The sequence below is a fragment of the Electrona antarctica genome, assembly GCF_951216825.1.
Source record: "Electrona antarctica genome assembly, chromosome: 5".
NCBI lineage: Eukaryota > Metazoa > Chordata > Actinopteri > Myctophiformes > Myctophidae > Electrona > Electrona antarctica.
In genome coordinates, this window is record NC_136810.1 from 9,122,928 (window position 1) to 9,141,575 (window position 18,648).

At 47.0% G+C, this 18,648-nt stretch overlaps 1 protein-coding gene across 1 annotated transcript in view; it reads right to left on the reverse strand.

Moving 5' to 3' along the window:
• Positions 1-7,321, reverse strand: part of LOC306923164 (NT-3 growth factor receptor-like) — a gene marked incomplete at its 5' end in the record, with an annotated part of 284,609 nt that extends 277,288 nt beyond the window's left edge. The window contains one exon of the mRNA XM_079501192.1: positions 7,140-7,321. Within this exon, the coding sequence (XP_079357318.1) occupies positions 7,140-7,321 (182 nt within the window). The remainder of the gene's footprint in view (positions 1-7,139) is intronic.
• Positions 7,322-18,648: the final 11,327 nt, after the last annotated feature.

An 18,648-nucleotide genomic window follows, 5' to 3' on the forward strand; every position in this document is an offset into this window, starting at 1 on the left:
CAGTGTCCTGCTAGTCTCATTCTCCTGGTGTCTTTGGCAGTGTCCTGCTAGTCTCATTCTCCTGGTGTCTTTGGCAGTGTCCTGCTAGTCTCATTCTCCTGGTGTCTTTGGCAGTGTCCTGCTAGTCTCATTCTCCTGGTGTCTTTGGCAGTGTCCTGCTATAGTCTCATTCTCCTGGTGTCTTTGGCAGTGTCCTGCTAGTCTCATTCTCCTGGTGTCTTTGGCAGTGTCCTGCTAGTCTCATTCTCCTGGTGTCTTTGGCAGTGTCCTGCTATAGTCTCATTCTCCTGGTGTATTTGGCAGTGTCCTGCTATAGTCTCATTCTCCTGGTGTCTTTGGCAGTGTCCTGCTATAGTCTCATTCTCCTGGTGTCTTTGGCAGTGTCCTGCTAGTCTCATTCTCCTGGTGTCTTTGGCAGTGTCCTGCTAGTCTCATTATCCTGGTGTCTTTGGCAGTGTCCTGCTAGTCTCATTCTCCTGGTGTCTTTGGCAGTGTCCTGCTAGTCTCATTCTCCTGGTGTCTTTGGCAGTGTCCTGCTAGTCTCATTCTCCTGGTGTCTTTGGCAGTATCCTGCTAGTCTCATTCTCCTGGTGTCTTTGGCAGTGTCCTGCTAGTCTCATTCTCCTGGTGTCTTTGGCAGTGTCCTGCTAGTCTCATTATCTTGGTGTCTTTGGCAGTGTCCTGCTAGTCTCATTCTCCTGGTGTCTTTGGCAGTGTCCTGCTAGTCTCATTCTCCTGGTGTCTTTGGCAGTGTCCTGCTAGTCTCATTCTCCTGGTGTCTTTGGCAGTGTCCTGCTAGTCTCATTCTCCTGGTGTCTTTGGCAGTGTCCTGCTAGTCTCATTATCTTGGTGTCTTTGGCAGTGTCCTGCTAGTCTCATTCTCCTGGTGTCTTTGGCAGTGTCCTGCTAGTCTCATTCTCCTGGTGTCTTTGGCAGTGTCCTGCTATACTCTCATTCTCCTGGTGTCTTTGGCAGTGTCCTGCTAGTCTCATTCTCCTGGTGTCTTTGGCAGTGTCCTGCTAGTCTCATTCTCCTGGTGTCTTTGGCAGTGTCCTGCTATAGTCTCATTCTCCTGGTGTATTTGGCAGTGTCCTGCTATAGTCTCATTCTCCTGGTGTCTTTGGCAGTGTCCTGCTATAGTCTCATTCTCCTGGTGTCTTTGGCAGTGTCCTGCTAGTCTCATTCTCCTGGTGTCTTTGGCAGTGTCCTGCTAGTCTCATTCTCCTGGTGTCTTTGGCAGTGTCCTGCTAGTCTCATTCTCCTGGTGTCTTTGGCAGTGTCCTGCTAGTCTCATTCTCCTGGTGTCTTTGGCAGTGTCCTGCTAGTCTCATTCTCCTGGTGTCTTTGGCAGTGTCCTGCTATAGTCTCATTCTCCTGGTGTCTTTGGCAGTGTCCTGCTAGTCTCATTCTCCTGGTGTCTTTGGCAGTGTCCTGCTATAGTCTCATTCTCCTGGTGTCTTTGGCAGTGTCCTGCTAGTCTCATTCTCCTGGTGTCTTTGGCAGTGTCCTGCTATAGTCTCATTCTCCTGGTGTCTTTGGCAGTATCCTGCTAGTCTCATTCTCTTGGTGTCTTTGGCAGTGTCCTGCTAGTCTCATTCTCTTGGTGTCTTTGGCAGTGTCCTGCTATAGTCTCATTCTCCTGGTGTCTTTGGCAGTGTCCTGCTAGTCTCATTCTCCTGGTGTCTTTGGCAGTGTCCTGCTATAGTCTCATTCTCCTGGTGTCTTTGGCAGTGTCCTGCTATAGTCTCATTCTCCTGGTGTCGTTGGCAGTGTCCTGCTAGTCTCATTCTCCTGGTGTCTTTGGCAGTGTCCTGCTAGTCTCATTCTCTTGGTGTCTTAGGCAGTGTCCTGCTATAGTCTCATTCTCCTGGTGTCTTTGGCTATAGTCTCATTCTCCTGGTGTCTTTGGCAGTGTCCTGCTAGTCTCATTCTCCTGGTGTCTTTGGCAGTGTCCTGCTATAGTCTCATTCTCCTGGCTGCTATTTTCTGGCTCCATATCTTAATCTAATTATTACATATTTATAAAATATTACATATAATTTTTGGGATCCTTGACATGAAATATTGAGCACCTCTGACAGAAACATATCAGAAAAGAAATTTTTAAAATGTCGACGTCAGGCCTAAATGGATTAAAGACTGATCTTTATGTACTGTTTAACAGCTCATACTATTATGTCTACCACCTACTATATTTTTTGTCCCAGTATATATATATATACACTGAACTCACACGCTTGGCAGAAGGTGTAGCGGGCAGTTGGAATAGCGTGCGTTATGGAATTTGGTGAAATCACCAACTTCTTCAAAGAAAGAGAATAGCCTCTTCAAGGGCAGAGTGAGTGACGCAGAACGAACGGCTCCGGCCAACCATGTCTGTATTGCCAATTTCTTTCTGTCTGTGTTTACAGCCAGTGCTGAATTCTGTCAAAGACATCTTTGCTGCAGGATATATCACTATCGCTCTCTCTTTTCCATCTCCTCTCCTCTCTCTCTCTCCCCCCCCCCCCCCCCCATCCCCAACTCTCTCTCCTTGGAATTGATTTACACGGTGCTCGTGTCTTTGGGGATCAGTGATCAGCTAACTGTAGTGCTGCTCATTGGACCGTCGTAACCCTGTGACCTTCACTAAAGACCACACAGCCTGTGTTCATAGTCACACACACTCCTAGTAGACATAGTTTTTAAGGTCGGTCGGGCCATCCGGGTGACTCCCGCTCACCACCACCATCACCACAGAGGCCCAGGTTCATTTCCCGGGGGCAGTGCCTCGGTCGGTGCACTCCAACAAACACATAATTGGCAGTGCGGTATTCAAGGTAGGAAATGCCCTTGCTGCTGCACTACTGGCTGGTCTGTTCAGCGGGGTTGGGTTGGGGAATTGCATGGGGAGGATTATAATAACATGCAGTACTGTAACTCTGCCCTGGTGGTGAATCTCCTCAGTGTGCAGGCTGGTGACTGGTGGCTGGTGACATGGGCAACATCTACTGTACATTGTGTGAAATTTTAAATTAAACGTGGGCAGTGACTTATTGGCCCGGAATTCCGCTGAGCTGTGCCACAAGAGTAACCTGACTCTCCGCAGCAGAGAGTACACTGGGTTTCCCCCCTCCTGCTCCCATCTGGGAACTCTCAGGCAGACTTGATGCTCCGGCCACCAAACGGCCTGGCCAATCAGCGGCAGCTAGAGGCGGGATCAAGGCATACACAGTGCTGCCTTGATCCCGGAGTCAGGTTACCACAAGAGGGCCCCTCCTAATGTTTAGGAGGGCCCATCCTAAAAATTATACGGATTTGGAGATACACATAGAAACTATTTAATGTCTCATGTAAGTCATCTCTGACATATCTACTGTATGTAGATGTATGTTGGAAAGGTTTTCAGCACAATCAGTCTACAGACAGACAGACAGACAGACAGACAGACAGACAGACAGACAGACAGACAGACAGACAGACAGACAGACAGACAGACAGACAGACAGACAGACAGACAGACAGACAGACAGACAGATCCTCCTGCAGAGCCATGCTGTAGTAAAAAAAAAAAGAAAAGAAAAAGATAAATGATGCCCACTCCTTGAGGCATTAGCCTGAAAGCTAAAATGTAGTTACATTTATAATCAAGTTACATTCACAAGTAATTAGGTCACCTATTTGCAAAGCCCATTTGGAGAGAAGCTTTCAATGGTGAAAGCAACTGAATTATCTAATTAAATCACACAGATTACATTCACTTGTTTCCTCTTTGCATCGTGCATAAACTAGCCATATGCATCTCTGATATCCTCTGATTTAGGCATTTATCACTACCAGACAGCAGATTTGTCTACTTTTGATTATTTGTCAACCAACAACAGGCTAGGAGGGTCATGGAATTGAAAGCACGTAGGGCTTACAGTAAGATATGAGTGAGCTTGGGTGTGACTGAGACCTTTGCCCCTTACAGAGTACAGACCATTCCATCCATGTTTCATGTACAAAATGAAGGATGCAGTCTCTGTTGGTCTCCATCTCCCTGTCTCTCATTTGCAGTCAGACGCACTAAGTACAGTACAGTACAGTACAGTACAGACAGACAGACAGACAGACAGACAGACAGACAGACAGACAGACAGACAGACAGACAGACAGACAGACAGACAGACAGACAGACATTTAATAAAGCGCCATAAAGTGCCATTCTGGTATAAAACATGCCATGTTACAACACAAAGATGAAGATCGTTTAGACTGAAACATTGTAGTCTGAACTAAGATCTGCTATTTTTGACAATCATGAAAATGTGTGCAAATCCTAATCTTAAAATAATAATAATAAAAAAACAGGCAACAGTGCAACACTTTCTCTGTGTCTCTGTTTCTGGCACAACAGCGCCACTTTTGCCCCTACTGGTACTCTCACACACAAACATAGTCACAAACATAGTCACATAGGTTAACACGGACATTGCTGTTCCTTAAGAGTGGTTGCACCACTCAAAAAAACAGAGAGAGAAAAGCGCCTGCATGGACACCAAACCAACAAGGTCCTTTGTAACAACATGAGCATCTCTCTAGCCATCCTCCAGCATTCTGTTGACATTCAACAAACACTAATTCACTGTCACAATGCTGAGTGTTTACTTTCAAGCGTCCATTCGGACGCTCGCAGTAACATTCACACTCAGGGTTTTGCAGCGTGTGCACATGTGTGCACCGCTCAGGGTGTGCACTGCTCAGGGTGTGCACCGCTCAGGGTGTGCACCGCTCAGGGTGTGCACCGCTCAGGGTGTGCACCGCTCAGGGTGTGCACCACTCAGGGTGTGCACCACTCAGGCGCTCAACAAAGACACATATCTCTATGTCTGAATATGGAGTCTGATAGACGCACGCACACACGCACATTACTATATTTGTGAGGACATCAACATTTTAGAACGAAAGTGCTATGAATGCCATTTTTTGTAATTACATTTTTAAGCTCACAGTGACGCTGTGAGCTTGTAGATAGTAGATTTTATAAACCAGCTGCCTGAATACCAAATGTGCCAATTGTTTAAAGCGTGCGCGCACGCACGCACGCACACGCACACACACACACACACACACAAACAAACACACACACACGCTCCAACAACCAGTCCGTGGGTATGTCCCAGGCTGGACCACCAGAGGAAACAATTCCCCAGTCCACTCCTGCATTGCCACCCGGTGTCGTATCGTTCTCCGTAGCGTGGCTGTTCCCATGGGCCCAACATCCACCAACTGTTGTTCCGACAGCGGACGGACACACCGCTACAAGGCCAGGTCCAACACCTCTCTTCCCGGTAGCTGCTCATGGGAAGGGCTACCAAGCAGCACCGGCTGTCCGTATACTCCATTGGTGAGCAGTCGATCGTGTTGAAGCATACAGTCCACAGAGGTTGCAAATGCAAATGCATCTTAAATCTGCACCCAATATATTAACGGTGGTAGTTACAACGGAGCAGTTTAACACACACACACACACGCACGCACGCACGCACGCACGCACAGTAAAGCCACTCCATTGTGCATTTGGCTGCCAGGTTTCTTGGTATCTGTCTGTTATCAATTGCACTGATTGCCATCTGTGGATTAATGCACGTGTAAAATGAAAAATGAATGTATACACTCACACTGACGGTCCATTTTAACAGCGGGCGATAGCCTGGCGTATTTTCCATTAGTGCGTTATTTGTCTATATGGGACCCGGAAACTACTGCCGATAGCAGGCGAAGAGGCCATAGTCGAGCGGGCGGAGGAAAAACATGAAAATATTTAATCTTTTCTATAATATCGTCTGTCAAAGCGAGGACATACGTCAATGACAGAGATTTGTATCGCCCAGAGTTGCCGCTGTTCGCCCGCTGTTAAAACATTGCGTCGCATCGCTACGCATTGTGAGCTTGTAGATCGTCTGTTTTCAAAATGTAATGAAATGTATATATCGCTGCAGTGGGTAGCCTAATGTTTTGGAATAATAATCAAAGTTACTAGTAACTAAAAATAAATGTAGTGGAGTAAAAGTACAATAATGTGGATCTGAGATGTAGTGCAGTAGAAGTAAAAGTACTGAACATTGGAAATAAAGTACAAATACCTGAATATTGTACTTACAGTAAGTACAGTACTTAAGTAGGCTTAAGTTACTTTCCACCACTGGTCATGGGTGTGAGAGTTACTTCTTATCACTACACATCCTTTCTATTACATTCTGCTTTATCTTACACTATACCTTTTGGCTGCCTCGTGGGTTTATCTCTTTATGTTGCTCTCTCCCGCTGAGCTGCTCGCATTCTCTCTCTTCTATCTTTCTCCGTCTTATCCCCCCCCCCCCCCCCCCCCGCCCCGCCCCGCTCCAACTCTGATTCAGTTCTTCAATAGAAGATCTACATGAACTGGACTAACAACAGAAAGGCCCTCCTTCACCACTTCACACATGATAATGTTCCTTAGATCCCCTCCGTGGGATGTAAGGGGTGTGTGCGTGCGTGCGTTCGTGCGTGCGTGCGTGCGTGCGTGCGTGCATGCGTGCGTGCGTGAGTGCGCATTCATTGCTTTTTGTTTTTTATTCCTTTCCCTATGCATTGCAATTGCATGCAGTGCCCCAAATTATTTGATCCCAAAGCCTTTGGTTAGCTCTGTTTCAATTGATTATGCAAGGGATAGATAAAGACTTCGAACCAATAAAGATTTAACACAAATTGGAGCCCTAGTGTGAGGATTATACAGTATAATAGGATTAACATATTTTGGCTGCAAAACCATCTTGTAACCTTTGTTAAATATCACATTTTCCAGATCTCTCAACCACTGAATGCCCTCTAATAAAGAGAAAATGTCATTGGAATTCGTTTCTTTTATTCTCTTGTTTTGCTTTATAAAGTCACTCATTGTGCAGTATGCCGTGCTAACAAACCTGGGTCAAAGTGCAATGAAGTCAGCATTTTGTGGAATAAAATAGTCACAGTAAAACTTAGTTCTCACATTAAAGAACATCCTCATCCCTATGCTTTGACGGAAATAATATTGTAATTGTAATCACATCTATAGTGCACCAGAACAGCCGCTTCTGAGCGTGTGTGTGTGTGTGTGTGTGTGTGCGCGTATGTGTGCGTGTGTGTGTACACACCACTTGAGGTCCTCATCGACTTGCATGCCAAGGAAGTTGAACTTGACCGTTTCCACAGTAAGTCCGTCTATAAAGATACAGCAGGTAACGTGCTCTCTCTCCCCAGCCTCTTGAACTCTGTGCACGGTCAACTGCTTGGTCTCCACAGCGAGGTTGTTCTCCTTTGTTGTTGTTGTTGACATGCCGGCCCATCACTGTCGTCTTGTCAGCATACAGTACTTGATGATGACTTGATGATGGAGCCGGGGGCGGCTGTGTAGTGCAGGGTTTGTCAAAGTGGCTGCTGTGACACTATAGTCCAGGGGTGATACCGCAGAATACTTTGAAGTGATATTGTCAATTTTAACCACTCCAAACTTAGTAATACGGACCATCTGAGACCTCCTTGCCAGGGACTACAGATGAAATTTAGCTTTGGCTAACTCTGGCCCATTTACATTGAGGTGAAAACTGACATGTTGATTAATGAGCTTTGTCCCTGTCAAATAAATAAATAAATAGCCGATCTACAAGCTCACAGCGCATCACATGGTGATGCGTTGTGAGCTTGTAGATCTGCTATTTTTGGTCAACACCCCCCCCCCCCCCCCAGAATAGGGATGCTGGGGTTCACGTGGTTAAATGTCAAGTGTGAAGTTATTTTCAATCCATCGTATATGGACACATACTGTATCTTAGGAGGACAGATTTACATATTTAAGTACGGTAACATGAGAAATATAAGGTTCTATAAAGTAACTATGTAATGCAGGGGTGCCTTGTATGAAAAGGTTTTTTACAGGGTGGACCTGAGACAACAAAGCGTGACAACGACTAGAGCACAACGACTATAGAGGTGCTCAGCACACTGCCCTGGTGGACTCCTGTGTTGAGGGTCAGGGAGTAGAGGTGCTCAGCACACTGCCCTGGTGGGCTCCTATAGAGCACAGGGAGTAGAGGTGCTCAGCACACTGCCCTGGTGGGCTCCTATAGAGCACAGGGACTAGAGGTGCTCAGCACACTGCCCTGGTGGGCTCCTATAGAGCACAGGGACTAGAGGTGCTCAGCACACTGCCCTGGTGGGCTCCTATAGAGCACAGGGACTAGAGGTGCTCAGCACACTGCCCTGGTGGGCTCCTATAGCGCACAGGGACTAGAGGTGCTCAGCACACTGACCTGGTGGGCTCCTATAGAGCACAGGGAGTAGAGGTGCTCAGCACACTGCCCTGGTGGGCTCCTATAGAGCACAGGGAGTAGAGGTGCTCAGCACACTGCCCTGGTGGGCTCCTAGAGCACAGGGAGTAGAGGTGCTCAGCACACTGCCCTGGTGGGCTCCTAGAGCACAGGGAGTAGAGGTGCTCAGCACACTGCCCTGGTGGGCTCCTATAGAGCACAGGGAGTAGAGGTGCTCAGCACACTGCCCTGGTGGACTCCTGTGTTGAGGGTCAGGGAGTAGAGGTGCTCAGCACACTGCCCTGGTGGGCTCCTAGAGCACAGGGAGTAGAGGTGCTCAGCACACTGCCCTGGTGGGCTCCTATAGAGCACAGGGAGTAGAGGTGCTCAGCACACTGCCCTGGTGGGCTCCTAGAGCACAGGGAGTAGAGGTGCTCAGCACACTACCCTGGTGGGCTCCTATAGAGCACAGGGAGTAGAGGTGCTCAGCACACTGCCCTGGTGGGCTACTAGAGAGCACAGGGAGTAGAGGTGCTCAGCACACTGCCCTGGTGGGCTCCTATAGAGCACAGGGAGTAGAGGTGCTCAGCACACTGCCCTGGTGGGCTCCTACAGAGCACAGGGAGTAGAGGTGCTCAGCACACTGCCCTGGTGGGCTCCTAGAGCACAGGGAGTAGAGGTGCTCAGCACACTGCCCTGGTGGGCTCCTAGAGCACAGGGAGTAGAGGTGCTCAGCACACTGCCCTGGTGGGCTCCTAGAGCACAGGGAGTAGAGGTGCTCAGCACACTGCCCTGGTGGGCTCCTATAGAGCACAGGGAGTAGAGGTGCTCAGCACACTGCCCTGGTGGGCTCCTAGAGCACAGGGAGTAGAGGTGCTCAGCACACTGCCCTGGTGGGCTCCTATAGAGCACAGGGAGTAGAGGTGCTCAGCACACTGCCCTGGTGGGCTCCTAGAGCACAGGGAGTAGAGGTGCTCAGCACACTGCCCTGGTGGGCTCCTATAGAGCACAGGGAGTAGAGGTGCTCAGCACACTGCCCTGGTGGGCTCCTAGAGCACAGGGAGTAGAGGTGCTCAGCACACTGCCCTGGTGGGCTCCTAGAGCACAGGGAGTAGAGGTGCTCAGCACACTGCCCTGGTGGGCTCCTATAGAGCACAGGGAGTAGAGGTGCTCAGCACACTGACCTGGTGGGCTCCTATAGAGCACAGGGAGTAGAGGTGCTCAGCACACTGCCCTGGTGGGCTCCTAGAGCACAGGGAGTAGAGGTGCTCAGCACACTGACCTGGTGGGCTCCTAGAGCACATAGTAGAGGTGGCCCTGGTGGGCTCCTAGAGCACACATCCCTGGTGGGCTCCTAGAGCACAGGGAGTAGAGGTGCTCAGCACACTGCCCTGGTGGGCTCCTATAGAGCACAGGGAGTAGAGGTGCTCAGCACACTGCCCTGGTGGGCTCCTAGAGCACAGGGAGTAGAGGTGCTCAGCACACTGCCCTGGTGGGCTCCTAGAGCACAGGGAGTAGAGGTGCTCAGCACACTGCCCTGGTGGGCTCCTAGAGCACAGCAGGGAGTAGAGGTGCTCAGCACACACCCATGGTGGGCTCCTATAGAGCACAGGGAGTAGAGGTGCTCAGCACACTGCCCTGGTGGGCTCCTGTGTTGAGGGTCATGGAGTCAGTGATGTGGGAACGCTCCCCCCCCCCCCCCCCCCCCTTCTTTGTCCACTTCCTCCCGGGTGCTTCTGTGTTTATTCCCGCTATAAGAACAACACTACATATTTGCGGCAGTGGTGCCGTTCGCATCTTGAGAGATTAGACATGAGGTGATGCATGAAGGGAAAGCCGTGCTTTCTATTAGCCTTGAATCCCCATGATGGCATTGGTAGAAAGGTCTCATAGTCCACGGTCCACCGCACAGAGTGAGTAGATGAACATTTGTGCCATCTTATGAGAATTAGAGATGAAGATTAGGTTGAAAATGGTATGGCACCTCGTATAAATAATGTTTTATAATGGATATGACTGTAAATATTGGCATAAATTCAACATACTGTTGTCTGTGCATCTGTGCAGTTAGAAATTAATTAAAATCACATTCCTAGTAGTAGTAGGCCTACTACAATTATGTTTTTAATTTAGTATGTATTTATTTGATCTGATATGTATGCACAGAGCGAGCGTGCCTGGTTTCACAGGCCCTTTTAACTACAGTTTCCCCAACCATTTGATATAGAAGCCGTTGGCTTGGGCTGCTGCTCGGGGCTACGGCTGTGATTGCATTATAATCACTCCGGCTCTAAAAACATAATTACCGCAGTCTTCAGTGTAATAGGAGCATATTTCAACCCCATTTGGGGAGCTTTTGAAACCTTTAAATCAGTCATTTAAAGTTACAATCCAATTTAGAGGCCTCTCGTACCTTCTTCTCTCACCCCTGACGCCTTTGTGTCTCCACCCCCTCCCCCCATCTCTCTCCACCCATCTCTCTGACATAGTGTCTCTCCTTTCTTCCCCCCTCTGCCTCTTCAAGCCTAATTTATGCTCCGCCGCACGATGGTGTCGCACGATGGTGTCGCACGATGGTGTCGGCCGAGAACAGCAGGTGTGAGCTAGAGAGCTTGCATGTCGGCATATTCAGTTGTTCAGGGGGGGGGGGGTCCCCAAATTATTGTGGAGGGTCCCCGTATGATTAGCTTAATGTGCATTGTGCAACATTGTTTTCTTACTCAACAGTAAACGCAAATATATATAAATATTTTTTTATAATTTTTATCCCACGATTTTATAACCCATTTTTCACCCCTGTGTCAATTATCTAATGTGATCCTGGGCTCTACACACCCTCCGCCAACCTGGGGAGAGCAACGGACTTGAACTCATGCTTCCTTCATGCATGAGTGTCCAAGTTGCTCCTTTACACCTGACATGGGGAGTTTCCCTGGTTGGACGTAGAGCGTGGAAGGAACACGTTATTCCAACCAGTTCCTTTCCCCTCCATCAGGTGCCCCGGCTGGCCAGGGGGAGACCAGGATTACTGCATGTTTTTTGTGAGGGTACCTACCCTAGGGGACACGGGGAGAACATGCAAACTCCACACAGAAAGGCCTTTTCGCCAACCCCGCCTCGGGTATGGGCACTGATGACGTGGAGGAGGACACGCCCCCAGTGCCCACAGTGTCCCGAGCGGGAATCGAACCCAGGACCTTCTAGCTGTGAGGCGACAGCACTACCGACTGTGCCACCGTGCCTTCAAAAAACGCAAATATGTTGTGGGGTCACGTACTGCCTGAAAAGTTTGGGAACCCTTGGGCTAATTCTTTGTGCACGACACCGCCGGGTCGACTGACACGACACCGCCGGGTCGACTGACACGACACCGCCGGGTCGACACCGCCGGGTCGACACCGCCGGGTCGACTGACACGACACCGCCGGGTCGACTGACACGACACCGCCGGGTCGACACCGCCGGGTCGACACCGCCGGGTCGACTGACACGACACCGCCGGGTCGACTGACATCCGTACTCCAGTTCTAGGTGATAACCTCTAGTCACCGCGGTGGTTGTGAAAACTACAACATGACGTCACTGAAGCCGCAGTGATAAGAATTGTCCAGACTTGATTTCAAAATACTCACCATCACCTACAAAACCCTCAACAACCAGGCCCCCCTCTACCTCTCTGAACTCATCAACCGCCATGTCCCCTCTCGCTCCCTCAGGTCAAGCACTGCCAACCAACTGGAACCCCACAAGTCCAACAAACGAACTTGGGGAGACAGGGCCTTCGCAGTGGCCACGCCCCTTCTCTGTGGAACTCACTCCCAACTCACATCAGATCTGCCCCCACCTTCGAAATGTTCAAAAGCACACTCAAAACCCACCTTTTCAAACTGGCTTTCCCTACATAACCCCCCCCCCCCACACACACACACACCCACACACACCCTTCTTGTTTGTCCTTTTTTGATTCTGTAAAGCGACTTTGGGTACCCAGAAACGCGCTATATAAATCGTATGTATTATTATTATTATTATTATTATTAAGCGACCCAGCGCTCACCCCAACACATCTCTCTGTGTTTACTAACCGACATCACCTAAAAGGTTAGTAGGTTAACACCTAAAGCTGGAGTATACGTGGGCTTACTGGGGGTTTCACTCCCCATTTCTATGTCGGTCTGCCTCCCCCTGTATCTCCTCTGTCATTACCGTCTCCGCATCCTCCTCCCTCCATCACCTTTCTGCAACAGTACAACCGTCTCCGCATCCGCCTCCCTCCATCACCTTTCTGCAACAGTACAACCCACCCCCGCACACCCTGTGGTAGTTATTTGGGGAAGTGGTTTGCAGTGTCTCAAGCGCAAAGCGAGTTTCCACAGTAATTATGAATTAATTAAAGTGATACCGCAACATCACACTGAATTTCTGATGAGTTTGACTCGAGCTAAATAATAACCGGTCGGGGCTCGGTGATGCGTTTCTCCCACCACCCCATCGACTCCCAAAGCTTTAATTACCGCCGAAAATGACTTTTAACCCATTTTGGGCGGGAACCCCTTTTGGTGTTAGCATTATGTTATGCTTTAGCTATTGAAAAATAGCAGATCTACAAGATCATAGCGCGCCACCGAGTGGCGCGCTATGAACTTGTAGGTCTGCTATTTTTGAAAAATGACTGACGACTGACATAGAAACATAGCTTTTTCAGAAAACTGTCAGGATGTAGAAGACATTTTTAGAATCTGATCTCAAGTCAAAATGGGTTAAGCGGGACTCATTTATTGCCCAGACGTCTGTTTGGGGGGGGGGGATTAGGGGGGGGGGGGGCACAGGAGGAGGAAACACACCTTGGGAGTGAATTCTAAAATAATGGCGGCTGAAAGATTTCTCCCCTCCTTACTCTTGACTTTCACTGTACTTGAAAATCGCAATGTGTGTACAGTAGTGTGTGTGTGTGTGTGTGTGTGTGTGTGTGTGTGTGTGTGTGTGTGTGTGTGTGTGTGTGTGTGTGTGTGTGTGTGTGTGTGTGTGTGTGTTTGAGAGAGAGATTTCGGGCATGATGAATATTTCATGTATTCGAACAGAAACTTTTAACACATGTGAAACTGCAGTGAGAAGAAGTGCAGACCTCCTGAACCGCTCGCAGCCCAAACAGAACAAAGTGTCCCTAATTGGACAGCAGTAGTGCTGGCAGCGAGGTATAAAGGGATCACTACTTAATGAGACCAAATTAAAAAACACATTCAAATGAAAATGCAATGCTACGCATGACCATTTTAACCCATTTAGACCTGACGTCGAAATTTTAAAAATGTCTTTTCTGAAAAAAAAACATGTTTCTATGTCAGTTGTTCTCAAACATATTCATGTCTAGGAACCCCAAATATATATGACATTGGCCGCTGACCCCCATCTGAATATATGTAGTTCCATGGACCCTCTCAGTAGCAAAGATTTGAGTTAAAAACTCACTCTAAAATAACTTATATTCAAAGATTTCAGGCACATTTTCACGATTTTTCAAAAGTAGCAGACCTCAAGCTGGTAGCGCGCCACTCGGTGGCACGCTATGAGCTTGTAGATCTGCTATTTTTCAATAGCTATATTGTAACAATGTTTAAAACACCAAAAGGGGTTCCCGCCCAAAATGGGTTAAAATCACCGCTGGGTGCCAAGTGCACAGGCACACTTTATATTTATTTATTTATTTTTGCTGAAAACAGGGAATCAGATTGTGTGTCTCTTGAAAAACAAAGGTTTTAGCCCTGAAATCACACCAGTAATTGTGTTTTGCATATTGTTGCTGAAACCTACCCCACTTTTTAGACTTAGTTAGCATTTGATACAGACTCATGTTATGTAGACAGCACAATAATTGCATTGTATGTAGTCATAGCACTTCATAGTATATATGTACAGCATAGTATAGTATATATGTATAGTTTATATGTACAGTGTCATTATATAGATATGTTCTAGCTACGTTCTTAGCTTACGCATGTTTCTTGATAAATGCTTTTTATATATGTGATGTATTCCCATGCTTTTTGTTCTTGCTTAATGTAAATCGCTCTGGATTAAGAGCGTCTGCTAAATGCCCAAATTGTAAATTGTAAACCTCTTATCTCCATATTCTAACTTTTTTGTGTGTTTTTTTTTCTCCGTAAATCAACGGCCTACTTGATCATACTACACCGTCCGTCACACAAATATAAGTAGCAGATCAGCAAGCTTTGCGCCGCATTGTGAGCTTGTAGATCTGCTATTTGATGAATTTGAATCCTCAAAAGTAACGGCTTTGGACATGCGGAGGTTTCCACCCGACAGAGACGATGTTCTTATGTGGTTATGTCAGTCGCTATACATACATACTAGTGTTCCCAACGCACATGCATGAGCACCCCCCGCAGGCACGTAGCGGTAGCGTGGCCGCACGCACACACACACACACATGAGCACACCCCGCAGGCACGTAGCGGTAGCGTGGCCGCACACACACACACACACATGAGCACACCCCGCAGGCACGTAGCGGTAGCGTGGCCGCACGCACGCACGCACGCACGCACGCACGCACGCACGCACACACACACACACTGCGTGCATGTGTGTAAAATGCCAAATTACGTGCACAATATGCAAAGGTAATGGGCGGCTTATCATAAAACTAACCGCAAGCATGAACCCTAATGATTTAGTTGACCCCATGACCTTACATTTATCACCACCCTCTTTGACCAGTTCATGGGAGGAGCAGCAGGGATTCTAGAGGCTGCTTTGTAGTGACACACCGTGGTTGGTCATTCATTTTCAATAAGAGGTGGGCCATTAAGTTGAGGGGCGTTGACGTGAGCGAGATCCCACAAAAATGTCATGCGGGAGACTCGACCTGTGATTGTGGTGAGCTTCTTTTTTTTTTGCTACGTTGCTACGTTGGCTATTTTTTGGGTAATGTTCCCTCTCCAGAATATAGATTAGACATGTTTGGGTTGAAGTGGTTAAGCAGCCATCCAGTGATTCAGGGCATTCTGTCCAAATCGACTTCTATATCGATTTGTTTGCTGATAAATTAAACAAACATTTCAAGATGTCGATGGAATCAGATTCATGGAGCAACAACCTTCATAGAATGAGTTACAGGTAGGCAGAAATGAAATAGGATACAGTTATTGGGTTCTCCATACTCCAACTGAAATCGAGTCTATTTGAAATTGAGTCTGTAAGACATATGTGACCGGCCTGGGCCATGGCTCAGTGGTCAGGCACCTTGGCTGGTAATCCAGTCTGGCAGTGTGCCGTGGGTTCGACTCTCGATCACGACGGCCTTTACTGCATGTTTTCCCCCATCTCTCTCCCCATTTCCTGTCAGCCTACTGTCTGTCCCTCCATAAAATATATAAAATAAAGGCGAAAGCCACAAAAAGAAAAAACATTAAAAAAAAAGACATATGTGACCGCTAAGGCTAAGTTATTGACATTTTTTTAATTTTCTTTTTTTGTCATATTATGAAAGCAGGGAATCATAGCTTCAAATTGACATGTCGGTTGTTCAGTTTGACCCACCAGTTTTGGAGCTATGGCTTATAGAGTAATGTCTTGCAGAAAGCATTTAGCATTTATTTCATATTTACATACATTTCGATTTCAGCTCTGACATTTATTTCAGAAATGCTCTAGTATGTGAAGAGTCTGCCTGTGTTATACTCATTTTGCATAAAAAAAGAAAATGCTATGGCTTATAGAGTAATGTCTTACAGAAAGCATTTAGCATTTATTTCACATTTACATGTCGATTTCAGCTCTGACATTTATTTCAGACACTCATTTTGCATAAAAATAAGTTTTTCTCCTGAACTGAACAGTTAGTCTTGCCGCCATGACTGTCTCTGAATCAAAAAGAGTCACATATTTGAATAAACAAAGTAATTTTCATCAATAAAGTTATTGCAGCCTTTTGCAAACCAGACACATGAACAACCCATTCAGTGAAATACCAACCCCAGGCGGTGCCAGTTCTCATGTTTAAAATAATACCATACTGTACACACAGGGAAAGTGTATTTGATCATCTAACAATGTTCAAGTTTTTACCACTATGAGGAACTGCTCACAGCTTCCACACAAAACCATCCTTTGTGTGTCTTCTTGTAATAATGACATTTAACACTTGGTCAACACCACCGCAAACACAATACAGGTACAGTACACACGCCAGCATGCACGCACACACGCATGCACACACCTCTTCGGAACTAAACAAGGGCCCAGCAGCCCAGGCTGCACTAGCTATAGCCACTCATTGCCATGCACACAACACATACTGTAGCTATAAACCAATACGTCTCTTTACACGCATAAGTGTGTACGCGTATATGTATGTGCCCGCAAAGTGCTTGTGTGTGTGATGTGTGCATCTGTGCGTGCAAGCATTAGCATGCATGCGTTTTATACAGTATAATGCACACGTGTCAGATGTGTGATCATTGGTTGTGGTCTAATCACAGTAAACAGAGAGTACAATTTGTTCAGCCAGAACCCCTGCTGTGGTGATGAGCCCAGTCACAAGCAACTGATACCAGCAGATCTCTCTCTCTCCCTCCCTCTCTCTCTCTCTCTCTCTCTCTCTCTCTCTCTCTCTCTCTCTTCTCTCTCTCTCTTCTCTCTCTCTCTCTCTCTCTCTCTCTCTCTCTCTCTCTCTCTCTCTCTCTCTCTCTCTCTCTCTCTCTCTCTCTCTCTCTCTCTCTCTCTCTCTCTCTCTCTCTCTCTCTCTCTCTCTCTCTCTCTCTCTCTCTCTCTAATGGTGCATTCATAGAGTATAAACCAGTGGGCAGTAGGGGTGTCAAAAAAATCGATTCGAATTAGAATCGTGATTCCCGTTATGGACGATTCAACATCAATTCATAATTTCCAAAAATCGATTTTGTTTTTTCTGGTTACTGTTACAGGAGTTTTCACTACATGGTGTTTGTGATATTAAATGTAAGTTTACCCTAATCACAGTAAACATCATGTCTTCAGTCATTTTCAAGTTACTGTAGTATAGTCACTTCAGTTGGCTGGAGTAGATTGTGATGAAATCCTATGTATTGAGTCGAGAATCATTTTGAATAGAGAATAGTTTTGAATCGAATCGTGGGACACCCAAAGATTCACAGCCCTAGTGGGCAGCCCTGAAAGCAACGTTTTGATCCACAGCACACCTGAATGACATTGTCCATTTTTAGTACCTTACAATGATGTCATATTACGGTAGGCTACATAAATATGGAACTATTTACAAACTATCTTGAGATAGTTTGTAAATCATTAAAGAATTATGTCACGAGGAAAACGTTCCAATTATAGGACAGATTGAAAAAAACTGCATTCGGCGTTTAACCACCACCAGCATCCAAGAAATAGCCAATCTACAAGCTCACACCGCCTCACAATGTGACGCGTTGTGGGCTTGTAGATCTGCTATTTTTGGCAAAGAGATTTGGTGTAGATTGAAAAAGAACGCATGCACCAAGTACAGTGCAACTCGTTTTATTAGGCATAGAGGCTGTAAGTGGCTAAATTGAAGTGAACAAAGCAACAGCAGAGGAAACCATGACTTAATTGGACCTGCTCGTCTGGTTCATTGTCTTACTCCAGGACACTTTAACACACTCGACAACAGCAGCAAAGTCCCATCCTCGTTCTTCGCTGTAGTTCCTCTAGGTTAAGCCAGATTTGATCGATCCATCAATAAATCAATCAAACTGTAATTGCATTGCACAATGCTCATTATGCAAATCAGTACAACACAATGCAAAATGTGTGCACGCACGCACGCACGCACGCACGCACGCACGCACGCACGCACACACATTATTATATCTGCATGCATTACTTTAGGAATTGTTATTTTGATCAACGTCTGCCTGTTATCTCTCCTACATCTCTCCAACATCACTACAGCATGGAAATGTAAACACAACAAGTATTGGAGGGCCTGAGAGATGCATTGGAGATAGATATAGATATGTCCATCATAACCATACCATTTAGAGAGACAGAGACAGAGTACACAGACAGACAGAGAGAATGATGCAGAGAGACAGACAGAGACAGCCTTTAGCTAGTTAGAGAGCTGGAGTGAATGTGAGCTGTTTTCTAAAAAGGCAGTGAATCCATGAATATCCTCACAACACACACGCACACCCACACACACGCACACCCACACACACGCAAACACACACAAAATTGAATGAAAGCCTGAATGACATCTGAATACCAAGAGAGAGAACACAACCATGTGTAGTGTGCGGACGCACGCACGAGCGAGCGCATGCATGCACGCACGCACACACGCACGCACGCGCACACGCACACGCAC